This window comes from Eleginops maclovinus, chromosome 2 (genome assembly GCF_036324505.1).
Source record: "Eleginops maclovinus isolate JMC-PN-2008 ecotype Puerto Natales chromosome 2, JC_Emac_rtc_rv5, whole genome shotgun sequence".
In the NCBI taxonomy this organism is placed as follows: Eukaryota; Metazoa; Chordata; class Actinopteri; order Perciformes; family Eleginopidae; genus Eleginops; species Eleginops maclovinus.
Window position 1 is genome coordinate 19,874,757 of NC_086350.1, and position 17,348 is coordinate 19,892,104.

At 39.4% G+C, this 17,348-nt stretch overlaps 2 protein-coding genes across 4 annotated transcripts; one reads left to right on the forward strand and one right to left on the reverse strand.

The window, feature by feature from the left end:
• Window positions 1–809: 809 nt before the first annotated feature.
• dennd11 (DENN domain containing 11) lies at window positions 810–8,869 on the reverse strand. Its single transcript, XM_063909532.1, has 9 exons — window positions 8,287–8,869; window positions 7,604–7,703; window positions 6,997–7,155; window positions 5,465–5,618; window positions 5,237–5,375; window positions 4,993–5,124; window positions 4,760–4,910; window positions 4,231–4,299; window positions 810–3,461 (listed from the first exon to the last, which is right to left on the reverse strand). Exons 1-9 carry the CDS (start codon window positions 8,714–8,716, stop codon window positions 3,266–3,268), a joined length of 1,530 nt encoding a protein of 509 aa, XP_063765602.1. The 5' UTR covers window positions 8,717–8,869; the 3' UTR covers window positions 810–3,265.
• Window positions 8,870–9,010: 141 nt separating this feature from the next.
• wee2 (WEE2 oocyte meiosis inhibiting kinase) lies at window positions 9,011–13,483 on the forward strand. Of its 3 annotated transcripts, none has more exons than XM_063909519.1 (12): window positions 9,011–9,027; window positions 9,967–10,353; window positions 10,446–10,654; window positions 10,997–11,054; window positions 11,417–11,586; window positions 11,674–11,795; window positions 11,904–12,050; window positions 12,149–12,253; window positions 12,331–12,416; window positions 12,512–12,682; window positions 12,813–12,961; window positions 13,033–13,483. In XM_063909519.1, the coding sequence occupies exons 2-12, from the start codon at window positions 10,009–10,011 to the stop codon at window positions 13,187–13,189; spliced, it is 1,719 nt and encodes a 572-aa protein (XP_063765589.1). In that variant the 5' UTR covers window positions 9,011–9,027; window positions 9,967–10,008; the 3' UTR covers window positions 13,190–13,483. The 3 variants fall into 3 exon arrangements, with proteins under 3 accessions (XP_063765589.1, XP_063765580.1, XP_063765572.1); XM_063909510.1 differs by lacking the exon at window positions 9,011–9,027 and adding an exon at window positions 9,103–9,338; XM_063909502.1 differs by lacking the exon at window positions 9,011–9,027 and adding an exon at window positions 9,391–9,825.
• Window positions 13,484–17,348: the final 3,865 nt, after the last annotated feature.

Below are 17,348 nucleotides of genomic sequence, written 5' to 3' on the forward strand. Positions count from 1 at the left end.
CTCTTCATTCATTTAACCTCTTAGATACTTTTTTATTTTAAGATAATGACACAAACACATTTAACATAGCGTGGTAAAACTGTGATAAGAGTGCCTTAGTGATTTTAATTTGCACTTCTTTGGATTCACTAGCAACAGATAGAAAACAAAGCATGGGCGACATTGATGTAGCAGAAGCTAACATATCTTGACTTTCACTCTCTAATATGGGTCAAGCTCTGAGTGAATTTCCCATAATGCAACAGGGTGGCATCTTTAACTACCATACTTGCTTTAATTATTAATTAAATTAATTGCATTAATTGTCATACCTTTCAAACCCCACACTTGCAGTTTGTAACACAGGCTTTCTGTTAAAAGTGAAAGTCTAAAGAAAACATTTAACTCACCCCTATAAGGTCACTGGGATTACTTTTTTATCTTTAGAAATATCCTTCCAGAGCCAGAGAAGACATGCATATGTTCTTAGGAACTGGAGTAGTAGTACTCTGTAAAAGTACACTGAAGCATTTATCAATAAATTGGTTAAATGCTTCTTAATATAAAGTAGTTCAAATGGGCTCCACATTAGGCAACTGCAACATTAAAATGTTATTTAAATGTTAAAGCAACATTCATACAAATTACGTTAGAAATGTATGGTAATAGAACATTTTTTTGTTTTGCATAGGGAGTTCTTTTTTTTCCTACACTAAGTAGATTTGGCAGTAAAGTTCAAACATATCTTTGAGGGAAGAGAAGTGTAGGTAGAGCATGATTATAAAGGAAATAGAGGAAACAGTTAACAGAGAATTAGAAGAGAACACAAACTGTATTAATGTTTTATTGTTTTACGATGGCAGTACAGTGAAATTAGCTCATGCTTGACTTGATTTGTACATTACTGACATCTTTTACAGTGTTTCACATTAGTAAAGGTGAAGACATATTATTCAGTGAGTACTTGTTATTTACATTACAATCAAGAAGGAAAATGTTACACTTTTTATTTGCTGCATGTGTGCAATACTTTTGCTGTCTCTGACATTCAATAGTGTGACGACTCTGATGCTGGTCTGTTAACGACTCCACAAAGAAGGCATGTTATACAGTAGTGTGTGTGTGTGTGTGTGTGTGTGTGTGTGTGTGTGTGTGTGTGTGTGTGTGTGTGTTGTGTGCATTCCCTTATACATTTAACAAACAACTGTAAAGCAAACACTGTCAGAGGCAAGTGTATAGGTCTGCTGAGAAGTAATTAAATGAGTTAGGGTGAACAGGTTTCACAGCAATGTCATTCAGAAGTGCGTAGGATAATATACTTACAGCAAATAGATACAGTAATGATTCACTTTCACAAATCACCTTTCATTAAGGCCCCATTTAAACAAAGAATTTCAAATAAAATACTTGGTTCACTTTTATTCTGTTTTTGTAAACCTAGAAAATTGGTGAAAGTCAATGGAAAGGCCAACAGGAGTTGAAAGATCCTTTTTGGAATGTGCTAAACTTTCAAAAAATGAAATGTGTGTACGCGTGTCACTTTAAAAAAAGATAACTTGGCTTGCATTGGGGGGGGGGGGGGTACACTAATGTATACTACTCCAAATGTATATGAGGCAAACATCAGCCTTGTGTGTTCCAACATGGAACAAATGATTGACAATGCCATAGATGAGATAAAGCAGTCTGCCAGTTGGCCTATCCCAGGATCTGAATACAATCAATGGGACTGTGAGGAGCGACGGTGAACAACGAAATATAAAAAAAACCACAAAGAGATGTTTGTCACAGACACAGACAAGCAAAGAGGATATTTTTAAAGCTGCTCAACAAGTATACCATCACTGACTCTTCACTCAACGCGTCACAAAACACATATTGGCCTCTGTTGATAACAGTCACAGGTTCAAGTAAAAAAAAAAAGGGAACAATGAAAGCCTTTATACAGTGCAACACACTAATTCAACACAATTGGCTGGCTCAGATTGTAGGTCATACAATTTTAAGCATGTGTGCATCAGGAGATATTCCAGTAGTAGACATGGTGCAGCAATCATTAGTGTTATACAGTAGTCACATTCATGGAATATTCAAGAACCTCAGCTTAACATGTAACACAACAGAACGTTTCCTCACTTTGACTGTGATCAAACACACTATCACATCTACCTCATTTTGAAGGTGCATACAAAAGGTGAATAAAGTATTAACAGCTTTATTTTTAAGCGAGTCAATTTCCTAATAATTTACCATCCCCGTTATAAAAAAAGAGGATATATATCATATTAATAAACATCCTAAGTACTCACTTACAATTGTTAAATAAAAATAGAACTAGAGAAAAACGTGGAAATGCACAAACATAAATAAGGCCGATTTCAATTGGCAAACACTTCTATTTAGTGCTGCAATATGCAATCATTTGTTATCATAGATTAATTTGGCGATTATTGTCTAGTTTGCTAGATTATTCATTTAATATATTTATCATATATACAAATTGAGAAAAAAGTGAAAAATGTCCATCCCATTTTTTTTATCTTATGTGATATCTTTAAATGTCTACTTATCTAAGAAGCTGAAAACTGCTTTTCTTCTGAATATTTTGCCCAAATAATTACTTTACAATTCTATGATTAATCAGTTATCAAAATAGTTTGCGATTATTTTTCGTTGTGGCTCTAATCCTACTGCTTCCTTTTTGAAAGGGAAATAAAGTATTCAAAAAGCATTTGATGTATTAAACATAACCATCCATCTATGTTATTACAGCATACCCTTCCCCCCCAATAATATTAATCTTTTCCTCAGTGAACACCAAAGCTGCATGTTTGTGTGTTTCAATGACTTCTTCATTGTGATAGGTGCAGTGGGGAACAATGGAACATCCTTTGGGGAACAGAAAGGCTCAAGACTTCTATACTTTAATCCAGTGCTTCAGCCCAGTCCAGACATATTTTTCTGACATTAAACAGCACTGAGTGATATAGGATGTGAATGGCTACAGTGTAAGACCACGCAGCTGCCGAATGATACACAGTCTGCTAGGCAAGTGTTCTCAGCCACTGTGGACGTGTGCGTGGACATTTAGCGTCCTCATCCTCCACAATGTTTGGTAACAGTCTCCACAGGTCAGCTGAGACACACAAAGGGAAAACAAACACCCAGTTGGGAACAGCAGATGGAAATCCCAGGGGGGGAGGCAGTGTCTTTGATGTCTTGATGTGCGTGGGCCACGAAGGCACAAATATCCAGTGCAGTTTCCCAGTCTGAGGGGGGAGGGGGCTCAGTGGCAGCAGAGGTTGTCTATGACCAGCGTGACGTCTATGCCGTACACTTCCAGCAGGTCCACCAGGAACGAGCGGTCGCCCTGGGGGTCCAGCCCCATGGCCCTCACATGCTCAGCGGTGAGGGTGGGATCGTTGCTCCCCGCTATGTCTGACAGTGTCTGGAAGATGCGGTTGTTCAGCTCCATGAAAAACCTGGGACAGGATTAAGGACAAAAAACACCGTTATAGATACAGACTGTACAGCTAAATAGTGCCTTTATATACAGTATAAATTGACAATGAGCTGAACTAAATAAAAACAATCCATGTACATAGGTATGAGATAATTAATATTCATACAAATGATAGTAAAATATATACTGCATATTCTGTTTGCCTTCTTTCTTGACATGCATCCAATAAACTGATCTCATATTGTACATTCTGTGTGCATTTCCCAGCTTGTTTCTATCATTTTTTAAGAGCTTTAAAAATAAAACTATCCCACATTTACTGACAAAATCAATGACAACCAAACATTTTTTATGAATGTTTTAATCCCAGAGCTAGCTTAAATGTTTGTTAAATACATCATTAGGGAGCAGGGCCGGTTCTAGCCCATTGGCTGCCCTAGGCGATATTGAGATTGCGATCCCATGCACGTATATTTTCTATAATATAATATTACATTTTCATTGGAAATATGGGTTGGGGCATGTTCATTTAATTCAATGAGGGTTTTATATCCCATGCTTTAAAAAATAAATAAATTCGTTAATCAATGTTGTTAAAACAAAGATGTGTGCTTAAGGGTGCCACTAGGGGGCGCCCCCCCCCCCCCGCCAATTTGGCGCCCTAGGCGGTTGCCTTGATGGCCTGTAGGAAGAACCGACCCTGTTAGGGAGTCCCCTCATTAAACACACAGCCTGTGATAAGGACTCAAGTTCACAAGCAGCTGAGAATACATTTAGTAAAGACTCACAGAATGAACAGATCCTCTTCATTTGTGGTGCAATCTCCATCCACCTCCTGAGAGTACAGCAACATTTGCCTAAAAAAAAGGGAGTCAGCATAGAATATAATATGTAAAAAATAGGATCTTGAGGCATTTAATTGTGTTTCTTGCTGCCTACTATTAATAAATGTCCAAGTTTATATTGAGGCTTGTACAAGGACCATTGTAGGAAAGAAAAAATGACAGAGCTGGGGCAAGGGTGTTATATATTATTCTAGCAGAGGTATAACTTTACATTTTATACAATAGTGGAGTTTTATTTTAGTCATTTTGTGAGTTTTCTACATACATAAATTGCTTTAATCTCTGAGCATATCCAAGTGTTTTTATTGTAAATCTACAACAAATTCAGATTACTTTTTCAGTATATTAAACCCAACCCTGCCGCATAACCCTAACCCTAACCCTAAAAATAAGGTTTTTACCTATAATAGCCCTCATACTTCCTTTGTAAAACCAAAATTGAATCTCCAGTATTCTACAGAGTGTAATTTACCTCTGTTCGCTCAGTTTCCTGTACTTCTCCTTATCCGCTGCATTCACTCGGAGCAGAGGCTGCAAATGGCTTCTGTGTGTTTTCACATTCTGGTTATCAATGTAGACGTCGTACAGCTCCTTCTTCTCCTCGAAAATCTTCTCCGTGGTGCCTGAAACCAAAAAAACATACTCGTTTATAATCCTTTACATAAACTGCAGATAGTAGTACAGTACAGTGAATGCTTTACTCACAGGCCACGTATGACATCTCTTTTTCCAGGGTGGGGATGTCTGCTATGTTGATGTAGAAGAAAGGCCGTAATTCAGGAACAGAGACACCGATTCCAGGTAGAGAGACATTAGCCAGGCAGCAACAGCAATACACTGAGGGAAGAACAAAAGGAATGAAACATTTCCCAGAAATAGCATTAACACGATTATTACATCCTGGCTTCTAGTGCATGTTTTTGTCAGCATGTATGTTCAAGCTTCTCACCTCTATAGCAGACTACACCCACAGGTGGAGGAGAGAAGATGAGGATCCGTTTCCTTAGCAACGCAAACTTCCACAGCACCATGATATGCTCCCCGAAAAACTGGATGAACTGCGACATACAGCCGGCAGGGTGGGTGATCTGCAAAGGGACAAATATGTTGTTGTTGGTTTTCTGTTGTTTAAATCTGCCATTATAGACAGTATAAATGTGCTCCACTGCTAACAAACCTTCATTTCTGGGTGCATACAGCGGTTGATGGTGGTAACACTCCATGTCGGGCAAGCAGTGACCAGACCGTTTCCAGCAGGGGGGAGGACGCCCTTCTTATCCTCGTAAAAGGCCTCCAGGGGGGAATACTGGCCTGGACTCTTCAACTGGAGTCTACAAGGTAAAGAGGAGGAAGAGGGAAAAACAAGATTAATGTCAGGTTAGAGTCACCCAAGCCATTCTTAGATTTATGTAACTAAGAAGATTAAGTTTTGCTTAGTGTATTTAAACAAATAACATATTGTATATTCTGTATAATCTGTGAATGTAACTTGACCATAAAAAAAACAACTGTGCTTTATCTGGGCAAAGGTAATATTAATGCCTATATTGGTAAAGTAAAATGAACTGTAAAGAAACAGTGAACCATCATTTACACAGCCTGTGTTTATATATACATTTTAATTATATATTGATTAATATCGATAGTGTCATAAATCATAATATTGCATTACACTAAAGTAGGGCTGAAAGGGTTAATCACATTTTACAGTTTATTTGAATGAAATTGCATTATGAACTAGTGCAATATCCAAATCACAGCGGGCTTATTATATATAAAATGCTTATTATATATTATTACTATTAAGCATTGGTGCTGCAAAGATTTACCTGCCTAATAATCATTGTACACAAAAAAAATCTCTGCTCTGTATAGATGTAGACTTTTTAAATCATTTAAATATATTTTTCAATACCAATTGAAATAATGGTCATTCCCTTCCATATAATGAATCATATTGCACTTGCGGTATCAGTCAAAATAACTGCAATTATATTTTTGCAGTATTTTTGCCGAACTGTTCAGTCCTATGCTTAAGTGAATAAATATGTACTTAATGTTATGTAGAGGCATTCAGGTTCAGACACTTTTTAGGAAAATGCAAAATAACAGATTATGTTTGGTCCTGAACCCTTGTTCTTAAATTGCATAGCGGGATCATTTGAGGATACACGCATTACATAAATAGTAATTTTTTATTTGGTTTAACCACCAAAACCATAAACGCATAACATACTTATAACACCATTTGAGTAGCTCTAAAAAAAATCCACAAGAACCACACATAGATTAGATTACAATCATTCAGATGCACTTTCACTCATCTGTAACCTGAGTCATATGTAAATCTAAGGTGAAACTGTGGCTGCATCATATACATAGTCAATGATGAGATAAGCTTTCGTGAGAGGACTGAGGCAGAGTTACTGAGGAGAAGATAGGCTGTCAAGGCTTATTCTACTTCCGTGCTTAGACTTTATACTAAACTGCACATAAATTGGGCTCCTGTGAAGATAGCTGTAACCAGGACTCTGGGCTAATGTTTAATAGATGAGGGAACATTTTAACAAAGAGGGTAGGAGGTAGGCACATAAGGAGAAACCTGTTTAGACAACCACAAGAAAAATAATAACAGAAATAGGGTTGTCAAAGGTGAGTGAATAAGGAAAATCTATGGAAAAAATAAGACTCATAAACACACAGTCTTACCTGACTTGGTTCTCCAGGAAGTGCATGTAGCGGTACAGCAGGGTGTAGGAGGGAGACAGAATTCCCACAGACTTCATCCTTGCTCCTCGCTCCAGCTCACTCTCCACGGGCATGTTAGCGAAACAGGCCAATCCAAAGTAACAGCCCTTACGGAAATATCTAGCCAAAGGAAAAACAGAAAATGGGAATTAAAACACGGCCACAGATTTTTCAAATCCTACACATAAAACAATTGGATAGATCAGACTTGTGTAATTCTAATTACTTGAATTTAGAGCGGCAACCAATCCTGGACTTATCGATTTGTTGATTGACGGAAAATTAATGTACAACAGTTGGATAATTGTTGAATTGTTAAAGTTATTTGTCATGCATAATTTCAGAAAATGCTGTTCTCATCCCTTTACAATGTTCAGATTTCCAACTTTTCTCTGCTTTATAACATATTAAAAAAGACTTAAAATAAAACTGAGATTTTTCCCTAATTTTTGATCGTTCATAGACCAAACAATTGGCTGATTAATCTATAAGGAAAATTGTTGCCAGTTACAGCCTTTTCTGGATTTCATGCTTCCTGATTGATAGGCGGGTGAGTGGGAGTACGTACATAAAGTCACTGTTGATCCGATGGGAACCACTGGCAATAGACTTGAATTCAACTCCATCCAGGTTGACGTCGTGAGGCAGGCACCACTCCACCATATTCCCTTTTGTTCACAAACACACAAAATAAACCATCAAGTTACTTCCCATTCTGTCCACTTTCATCCTGGCCACTTCCCCTAATCCTGTATTTTAGTCATGTCCGAGCAAAAGGTCAGGGACAGTGGAAAGCACTGACTCAGCTACTGTAAATATGTATACACTGACCCCTTCTATGAAGCTGAAGCACTGACATCCTGGTCCCATTGTTTTTTTGTTATATGGCATGGTTTACCTTCTATACCAGCTTGGGCTATCTTAGCTCTTGCATAATCTTTACAGTTGGTCAGCTTGCAAAATCTGTAAAGCCAGGCCAGGAAATGAATTTCTTCTGGAAGGGTTGCCCCATAACAATAAGGGATATTTCACCACTGTGGGTTGTTAATATTGTTTACTAGCACCTTGACATTTAAAATATGAGTTTACAACCCCACCTGCTGATAGCACTGTACGTCCTTAACCCCTATGACTCAGTACTAAAGCACACCAGACATTTTAAGATAACAATTATGGGATAATCGTTTTAGGAAATGTCAAGTGAGGATGGTAAACAAATTAGATAAACATCTTGTTACAATATGATGTTACCTGATCTTGTATCAAAGGTAACCACAAAAACAGCTACGATCTGGTCCTTCTCCTCCCACTGATCCCTCACCGAGAGGCCGGGGAAGGGAAGATTTCGATCTGAACCGAGGGGCTCCGGGCGATGCCACCCGAGCCCACATATCTGTGTCAGCGGGCGGCCAGAGTTTCCGTTCCCGCTGATAACAACAGCTGTTACACTCTTCGTCGGGCTGCAGCTGATGTTTGTGTCGACGGTGCTAGGGCTCCACCCAGTACCAGCCGCGGTCCCCGACGATGTACGACGCCCGGCTAGCTGCAAACTCTTCTCCGCCTTGGCGTCCTCCTCCTCCCGGAGCGGCGGATGCGGCACGGGCTGGGCCGGCTGGTTGGGATCGGGCGGTGGGATCTCCTCCCAGTCCAGCAGCGGGGCTCGGTCCGACTGCTTCACCATGATGATGCTGCCTCGGAAAGCGAGAAAAAATAACACAACAGTCCGCTCTCCAGTTGAATCGAGCACACTAAACGCGTCGCTGGAGCCGGATCATGTTTTCTGTGTATTTGTAAGCGTGTCACATTCACTGACGGGCTGCTTTTCCTCCGCCTGTCTCACTGTTTTGATGACGTAGCAGACTTCCGCCCACGTGTCTCCATTACTATTTCATACAGTGACCTAATTTTGGTTATGGGCTTTTTATGCTGCCCATATAAGGATTAATAACATTTGCACCAATGGACAGCTAAAATGTACCATTTGTCTATTACGTAAGTCTTAGCGACATTTTGATTTGATGTAGTTTTAATAAATGTTGTTAGTTTTAGTTTTATTGTGATAGAATACTCATTAACATATGCGTTCATATACCGTTTTAAGTTGTTATTTCGCTTGTTTTAAAGTAGGACTGTTTAAAGTTGATTTTGCAATTAGCTGCCATTTTCAAAGTCAGGTGTTCGGTTTATGAACTATTCGGCCAATCAGAGAGAACGGTGTATTAACCCGGGGTCATAAACAGGAAGTAATTTACACAAGGTGCGAAATAAGAGCGTGGTATGGCGGTGAGGGATTCAACGTGTTAGTGAGTATAAATTATGAACACACATTATCACTTAAATCGCATCCTGAAGTACATTTTTAACCTTATGTTAAGCATCCGTTGATCTGTCAGAAAAGTCTGGAAAATAATATTGCAGTGTGTCTGGAATACTGCATTTAGTTTGCACTAGATAATTTGCTTAAAAGAAGCTTTAGAAGAAGTTAGAAAATAAGTGAAGTGAAATATAAGGATTTAATTATGGGGATTTATGTTGCAATCATGGAAGTCAAACAATTGATAGTAATGGCCATGTGCCATACTGTGTGTAGGCCTACGGGTTTTAGAGGTGAAATATAATTTGCAGCACAAATGTTTTCATCTTCTTGTCCTTAATAGACTTAAATGCAGGCTTTACAATCTAATGACATTAACCCAATTTTAAGTATTATTGCTCTCTAATGGCAACCAAATGCAGGATTATAGCAAGGATAGTCAAATGCATGAAGACAGCTTGCTACATCAGCACATGGCATGTAGATCTACTTTCTCTACTTGTTTATTGTGAATGTCTTTGAATGTACCATTTTTAATAGTAGATTTTACACATGAAAACCAAATGATATCTGTTTTTTTGCACACAAATTAGGCCGTAAAATATTTTCTTTTCAAGAATTTTAGGGGAAACCTTTGCCAAAAATCCCTGGCCCTGACGATGTCGACGTTGTTTGACGAGATCAGCCAGCGCCTGGACTTTTCTAGCTGTGGGGAGGAAGGCAGCAGCAGTGACAACAGCTCCGATGACTGCACCTTCAGGTTCCAAAGTCCTAGGCTTCATAGTCCCAGGGTCCGTAGTCCCAGGGTCCGTAGTCCCAGGGTCCGCAGCCCAGGGCTCGGCAGTCCCAGGATCGGCAGTCCCAGTTCTGCTTGCAGGACGCCAAAGGTGCAACGCCACCACAGCAGAAACAACACCTTATGTTCCCCTTTGCAGTGCACCAGCCCCATACCTTACGCTTCCTGGAGTAAACTGAGGCTGTGTGAATCTCCCAGCACACCCAAAGTAGGCACCAATTCAGACTGATTGGCATCTACATTTTAAATCAGTTTTATTAAGTGAAATAAATTGCCTTTCTCTTCTCTCCCCCCAAATAGAGCTTATTATCTAAGTCGACCCAGCCATGCTCCAGCACTAAGAAATGTCGCCCTCCGAGGAGCCTGCGTTTTTCCTCAGCTGCTGCTAACCACATCAAAGCACCTATGGTCAATGTTAATCCTTTCACCCCTGACACAGTCCGCAGGAACAGCGAGCAGCAGTGGAGGAAATGTCGTAGAAGTGATGATGATGACGATTATGGACGCAGGTAACTACTGCTGTGTTGTACATCTGTGAGGTTAATAATTGTAAACACCAGCATGGCCCAACATTTGATTTACAGATGAAGATTTGTTTAATATGTGAAAAATGTGTAATTGAGATCATCACAGGGAAATAAATATGATTGTATTATAGTGTAGGGGTCACAATAAGAGTTATTCTTAAATGGCATTTTATTGGTTGCTATAAATTCCCTTTACAGTGCTCTGAGGAAAACATTCAAATAGTTAGATTTCTCCATCTTATACATAGGCCTGCCTTTTGCAGTGTGTTTGCACACTTTTGGAGTATGTAAAGGTCTGAGGGCCCTTTTTTTTTCATCTTCCAGGTTGAAACACAGCCTGACGTCATCTGACGAGGATGATGAAGCCATTCTCCCACCTAAGGTACAGTTATTTTCATCAGTGCTTTTATGGTGGATGTAACCCTCCCCTCTCAGATGTTTCTGCTATGATTTCATCGTCAGGCTTTGTCATCTTTGTCCGCCTCCTCATTTCTCTTTCTTGTCCAAAATGACATGCTGCCAGTGCTACTTCCGTGATTTCTCTAAGGAATCTCCAGCAAACAGAAAAGCCTGTCAGAATCCTTATCTCTGACAGGCTTCACCATATTTGGTGAACCATCAAAGAAAAAAACCCCGGTTCTCCTTGCTGTGATGAAACTTGGGACTGCCCACTGTGACGTGTGTTCTTTCTTTATAAATTTCATTTGGTTTTACCACAAGGCCCTCCGTCTGTTTATCTGGCAGAGGCGAGCTGTCCAAGACTTGATGCTGTCACGCTATGAGAGTGAGTTCCTGGAGCTGGAGAGCATAGGTGTGGGCGAGTTTGGAGCAGTTTACAAGTGTGTGAAGAGGCTGGATGGATGTTTGTACGCCATAAAACGCTCTCGCCGACCCCTGGCAGGCTCTGCTAATGAGTGAGTCTGCAGCATGTCGCTATGTGCCAGATACAAGTCCACTTTTTTATTTTGTACCTACATTGATCTAATTTCTTTTCTTCTCAGGCAGCTGGCCCTAAAGGAAGTGTATGCACATGCTGTTCTTGGGCACCACCCACATGTTGTTCGTTATTATTCAGCATGGGCAGAAGATTGTCACATGATTATTCAGAATGAATACTGCGATGGTAAGTTTTCTCATTACCCCCAAATCAGGAATACCTTAACTCAGTTCTAAATACTGTACCTTTAGGTGGAATCTATACAATTGTGTGCTTTTTATGTGTTGGTTGCAGGTGGAAGTCTCAGTGACGCCATTGTGGCGAGGGAGGATCAGGGTGAGCACTTCACAGAGGATGAGTTGAAGGATCTGCTCTTACAAGTGTCTATGGGTCTGAAGTACATCCACAGCTCAGGCCTCGTACACCTTGACATCAAACCAAGTAAGTCTCATTGAGCAGTTCTCGGTCTGCAGTTTTGTACTGTATAAACCTAAACTGTTCTGTGCCTAAAGAACCCTGTTTTGTTTTAACTCTTTAAGGTAATATATTCATTTCCCAGCGTCCCAGCACAAGTGGGTCGGGTGAAGGGGAGAGTGAGGAGGAAGGGGACCAAAGCACTTCAGCGGGAGTCGTCTACAAAATTGGTATTTTATTTAAAGTTGGATACTTTAAATATATATATTTAAATGTGTTTTACTGGCATGCCTCCTCGTTTCTGCAGGGGATCTGGGTCATGTAAACTCAACAAACAGTCCTCAAGTTGAGGAAGGGGACAGCCGCTTTCTGGCCAGTGAGGTCCTTCATGAGGTAACAATGTCAAAGGAAAAGTTGGCTTAGGTTCTGAGTTGGTAGCACCTCAGTGTAGGCATTGTTTGTCGTGTTCATGTCTTTCTGCTGCACAGGATTACAGCCACCTGCCCAAAGCAGACATCTTTGCTCTTGGCCTCACGATTCTGCTGGCAGCCGGTGCTCCTCCACTCCCTCAAAATGGAATTGAGTGGCACAGCCTTAGAAAAGGACAGCTCCCAAAACTGCCAAAGGAGCTATCAGCTCCCTTCAGAGGCTTACTTCAGGTAGTGTAATTTCTAAGCTGATGTCTTTGTTTATTGAAATCTATAAATACCATGAATAATTACTGTTTTTATTTAGGGGGGAAAAAAATCACTTCTCACCTACTTTTGTTTTTGTTTTCTTTTGTGTCAGTTGTTGCTGAATCCAGACCTGACAAAGCGGCCATCTGCCAGGGAGCTGTGCAAGCACCCAGTCCTGCGGGATGATAGGACGGGAAGGGTGGCCGCTCAGCTACGCCAAGAGCTCAATGTAGAGAAGTTCAGGACAGCCATGCTTGAAAAGTAAGCAGGAACACAATTTGGATTATTCTTGCATACCAGTTGAAATCATTCACCTTCCATTTTCTCCTCAGAGAGCTCCAGGAAGCTCGTCAGGCTGCCTTGTCGCCCAAGCAGAACCTCCCTCCGGGGCTGAACCCCGCTGCAAAGGTGGGGTCCCTACCCAGAGCACGGAGGCTTGTTGGTGGGAAGGCATTACGATCCATGAGCTTTGGTTGCACACGCAATTGAATCTAATGGAGAGCCCATTTGCTGTCCCGAAATGTGTCTTTTTCAGGCTGTTTTAAAAGGGAAGCATGTCTCTAGGAGAAGGCAGGGTGACAAATTCCCTATACATCAGAGACTTTATTGAAATGAATAGACATAAGTTGATGGACAGTTTTAACTCTCAGATGTGGATATCATTGTTTTTTTAAGGACTAGTCTTACTGACATGAACACATAACAAAGTGATTTTCTGGCAGTTGAATTTTAAATGGTGCAATGTATTTTCTTTTAAAACTGTAAATAAACATTTTAATCTTATCAGTTGGATTTCCTTTGTTTTTTTCATATTGGATTTCTTTCCACCTCACAAGTGTGTATTATGTAATCCAAAAATAAAATATGGAAAGAATATGGGGAAAAGTCACACAGGGACTTTCCAGTGGCTGTTTCTCTTATCTAGAATGGCAGAAACTGTATGATTGTGTATGTGAAACAGTGACTGGGGTATACTTGACACGTAGGCTGAGACATAATGTATAGGTTGTTATTGGAATGCATGTCTTAATGTTTGTAACAGGTCATCTGATTACACTGTTTATGATAATACTCTGCTATACAACAGGTCACATCAACCCACAGTAGCATTTTCTATCATCAATTTGATTTATGAAGTAAAAACTGAAATCGTAATTAGAAGTAGACGCACTCTTCCAAATGCCTTGTCTTGGCAAATGCAGGAAGATTTTTAAATAACACGTTACATTTTAAGCGTTATACACAATGGGGTAAATACTGTGGTGAAGTACGTTTACTGTTGTAGTACAGTTCTGAACCACTTGCACAGAGTATTTTTTATTTAATGCTACTTTATACTTCTAATGGCCTACATCTCATAAGTAAATATTGTACTTTTCTCCACTACATTAATTTAACATGTTTAGCTACTGTTCAGAATTCTTGACATAATGGATTATCTGTTTAAGGTACAAAAATTATAATTATCCAACATATAACAAAAAGTATATTTTCAAAAGAATCAAAACTTTATCAACAAGAGTAAAATGCTACTATATGCATTAGTGTCGAGCAATTTTAGAATTATGGAGCAATAAATCAATCATGGAGGCATTTTCTGTTTTACTTTTTATACTGATAATACGGTTTCAAGGTTGACGTTATCTGATTTTGCTGGGCTTCTGTTTTGGACTCAGTATAGATGGCAACACTTTAAGAACTAAACAACTACATTTTTTGTGTGTCCTCGAAGGCATCAGGAGTCTGATTGGTCAGCCCCCTTCTGCCCCCCTTGCAGCATATTTTGTCTGTGCAGTTGTGCCTCTCGCGCTGCCATCCCTGCTTGATTCTGCATGGCACATCCTCACTGTCAGTGGGCGCATCAATAGGCGATAGGCTACACTTTTACTTTTAGCAACGATAAAAAACTGACGTCCAAATCTTAAGGAACGAATGTGAGTGAAATAACCTATAGGCCTACTATCGAAACTTATTAAGCAATCATTTCCAGTTTTACTTTTGTTTTTAGTCAACTTTCCGACTCAAAAGTTAGCTAATGTAGCATAGATAACTTTAGTTAGCTTTAGCTTATCTTGCTAGCTAACCCGATAGACCGCTAACTGCGGAACAATTCTGCAAATGCAACTTTTGCTTTGTTTAGTTGTTTTCTCCATGGTTTTGTAGTTTATATTGCTATATTATAGCTGTTTATATTACTCGTGTAACCCTCATTGTACTTATCTCTATTAAACCCAATCTAGAGAGATAATCGATGGATGACCTGGGGGACTTGAACAGTGGGCAAAACGCTGCCCTGCTCATGTGGGTCTTCCTTCAAGCGGACTGTGGCACCCGAGAGTTTGGGTACGGTAAGGAGCTTCTGACCCTCGGCAAGGAGTTGGGATCCCGGGACATCAACTGCAATGGCCCCTGTGAAGAAGTTCTTGAGGATGGAGACCTTGAAACAGACGGTCACCTGTCCATCAGAGCGGCTCTAGATGATATCCTGCCTTTAGTGGAACTGCAGTGGTCCAGTGAGTAACTACATCAGTACTAAAATCATAAAGTGGATTATGGAATCACTATGAAATCAGCTGTTTATCTCCATGGCTTGTTTGACAGTATTGTTAAGCCTGTCCTTGTAATGACAGCACAAGGTGAACTCCAAACTTTATTTTAACACACCTGTTTACCCATGTAATGTTGATGTTATCCCACCTTATCACAGTCAAAGTTACTACCATTATTTGCTAAAAAAAAAAAGAAGTGAAAGCTGAAAAGATATATCATGTTCAGTCCAGTGAACTGATGTTTATCTAATCTTGTTTCCTACAGTGGACCATGCACAGGCAGCAGCAGGTCTTCAGCAGATCACAGAAGAGCTGAGGGAAATCGCGGACCAGCTTCAACAAAATATTGTGAATCAGGCTGCCCAGAACCTGAGAAGGAACATATCCAACTCCCCTTCTGATGTGAGTCTGCTGTGAGCACAGGACATGTTCATGTTGGAATGGATGTGTGTGTCAAAGATAATCATTTATAATCGGACTCCAAATGTTGTATTTTTTACCTGTAAGATAATGTTAATATATCTGTTATTTAAAATGGTCCAGTTTAGCCTAATTAACAAGGCCCGGGACCCCCACTGGCACTGACTTTAACCCCCCTCAGAAAAACATTATGCATTACATTAATGCTCATCACATCATGCGAACAATATCTGGTTATTTTTATTGTAAATCCTGCACATTTCTTCTCTACAAAACCTCTTTTAAATCAGCATAACTCTCCACTTTAAATACAGTATATAATATTTGTCATATTTTATTATATTTGACTGTACCTATTTTCTCACATAATTATATTTTGTGTAAATATTGTTAATTTGTTATAATAGTCTTATAAAAGTACTTTTTAGCTGTCATAACAGTACTCATTTAATTTAATTTAGCTACGTATCTTCTTTCTGTGTTTCTGTATGCACTACATCTACCAAAGCAAATTCCTGGTATGTGTAAACTTCCTTCTAAATTGTGATTCTGATTTACACTAGGAACATTTGAGTTGAAGTGACCCATGTCTTTAATTTAAATTCAGTATTTATATATCTGTTGCATTATATGTAACTTGTATATTTGATATTATTACGTGATCTTTTTTGTAGTTAAATAATAAGACTTGCTTGTGATTAAGATATGCAATCATGCATTTTAGAAAATAAAAAACGACGGGAAAAAAGCATTGGTAGTATTTTCACTACATATTTAGCATAAAATATTTATTATATACTTTCCCTGCATCAGAATACTTTTTATTTATTTATCCTTGGGTAAAATGTGGGTATTTGTATTTCCTCTACACACGGTGCATGCACCAAGACAGATTTCTTGTAAATGACAATTACTTTGCAAAAACTCTATTCAGATTCTAACAAATTTCCCGAATAACCTAAATTAAGTTATATATTTGATTAATCAATGTCCATGTGAAATCACCTACAGGAAGTGTTTCATTAGTGCTGCAAAATAAGATTAGTGTGTATTGATTTCTGCTTAAATGCACTGACCTCAACAATAATGAGCATGAAATGTTTTGGTTGTTACTAATAGTGTCGATCTCCTTGTTCCTTTGTGTTTCTCAGCACTGGATGGAGCACCTGAGCCGGGAGGTGCAGAGCGTGATGCAGAGCGTGGGTCTGGAGCATCTATCCCGGAAGCGAGTCATGCTGGCCCTCACGCTCACTCTGGTGAAGGGAGTGTGTGCACTGGCCCCTCAGCTGCTGAGAAGTCTATTCGACACCGCGCTGCAGTTCCTCAACTCCGCGAGGGCTAAGTGACTTTTTAGTTGCAGGCTCAGAGGAAATAACTCATAAATACGCAGCAGAAGACAGCTGAATCTGAAACTAGTTGACTGTGAAAGTGCTGTGTCGACCGTACCGCGAAAAAACACTTTTCAAAAGGAAAGGGACACTGAACGGTTTGAGTTTACATTCACGGGACATTAAATTGAAACTTGAATTTTTCTTAATTTGTACTTTAATTTTTGTTTTCAATTAAGTTTGCTAAAATGTCTTTATTTTATACTTGAAATACATCATTATTTCTGTATTTGTTATTTTGCTTTTGGCAAATACATGTATGGCTATTATTTAGTGTGATTCATTAAATGT

Bases quoted from the DNA above. Each gene is read 5' to 3' on its own strand.
- wee2 (XM_063909502.1), top strand. From the start codon at position 9,766: ATGCAGGATTATAGCAAGGATAGTCAAATGCATGAAGACAGCTTGCTA. The intron at 12,051-12,148 runs GTAAGTCTCATT...TAACTCTTTAAG, and splicing joins ACACCTTGACATCAAACCAA to GTAATATATTCATTTCCCAG. The intron at 12,962-13,032 runs GTAAGCAGGAAC...TTTTCTCCTCAG, and splicing joins AGGACAGCCATGCTTGAAAA to AGAGCTCCAGGAAGCTCGTC.
- dennd11 (XM_063909532.1), bottom strand. From the start codon at position 8,716: ATGGTGAAGCAGTCGGACCGAGCCCCGCTGCTGGACTGGGAGGAGATC. The intron at 5,619-6,996 runs GTAAGACTGTGT...TTTACCTTGTAG, and splicing joins TTCCTGGAGAACCAAGTCAG to ACTCCAGTTGAAGAGTCCAG. The intron at 5,125-5,236 runs GTGAGAAGCTTG...TTCTTCCCTCAG, and splicing joins GGGTGTAGTCTGCTATAGAG to TGTATTGCTGTTGCTGCCTG.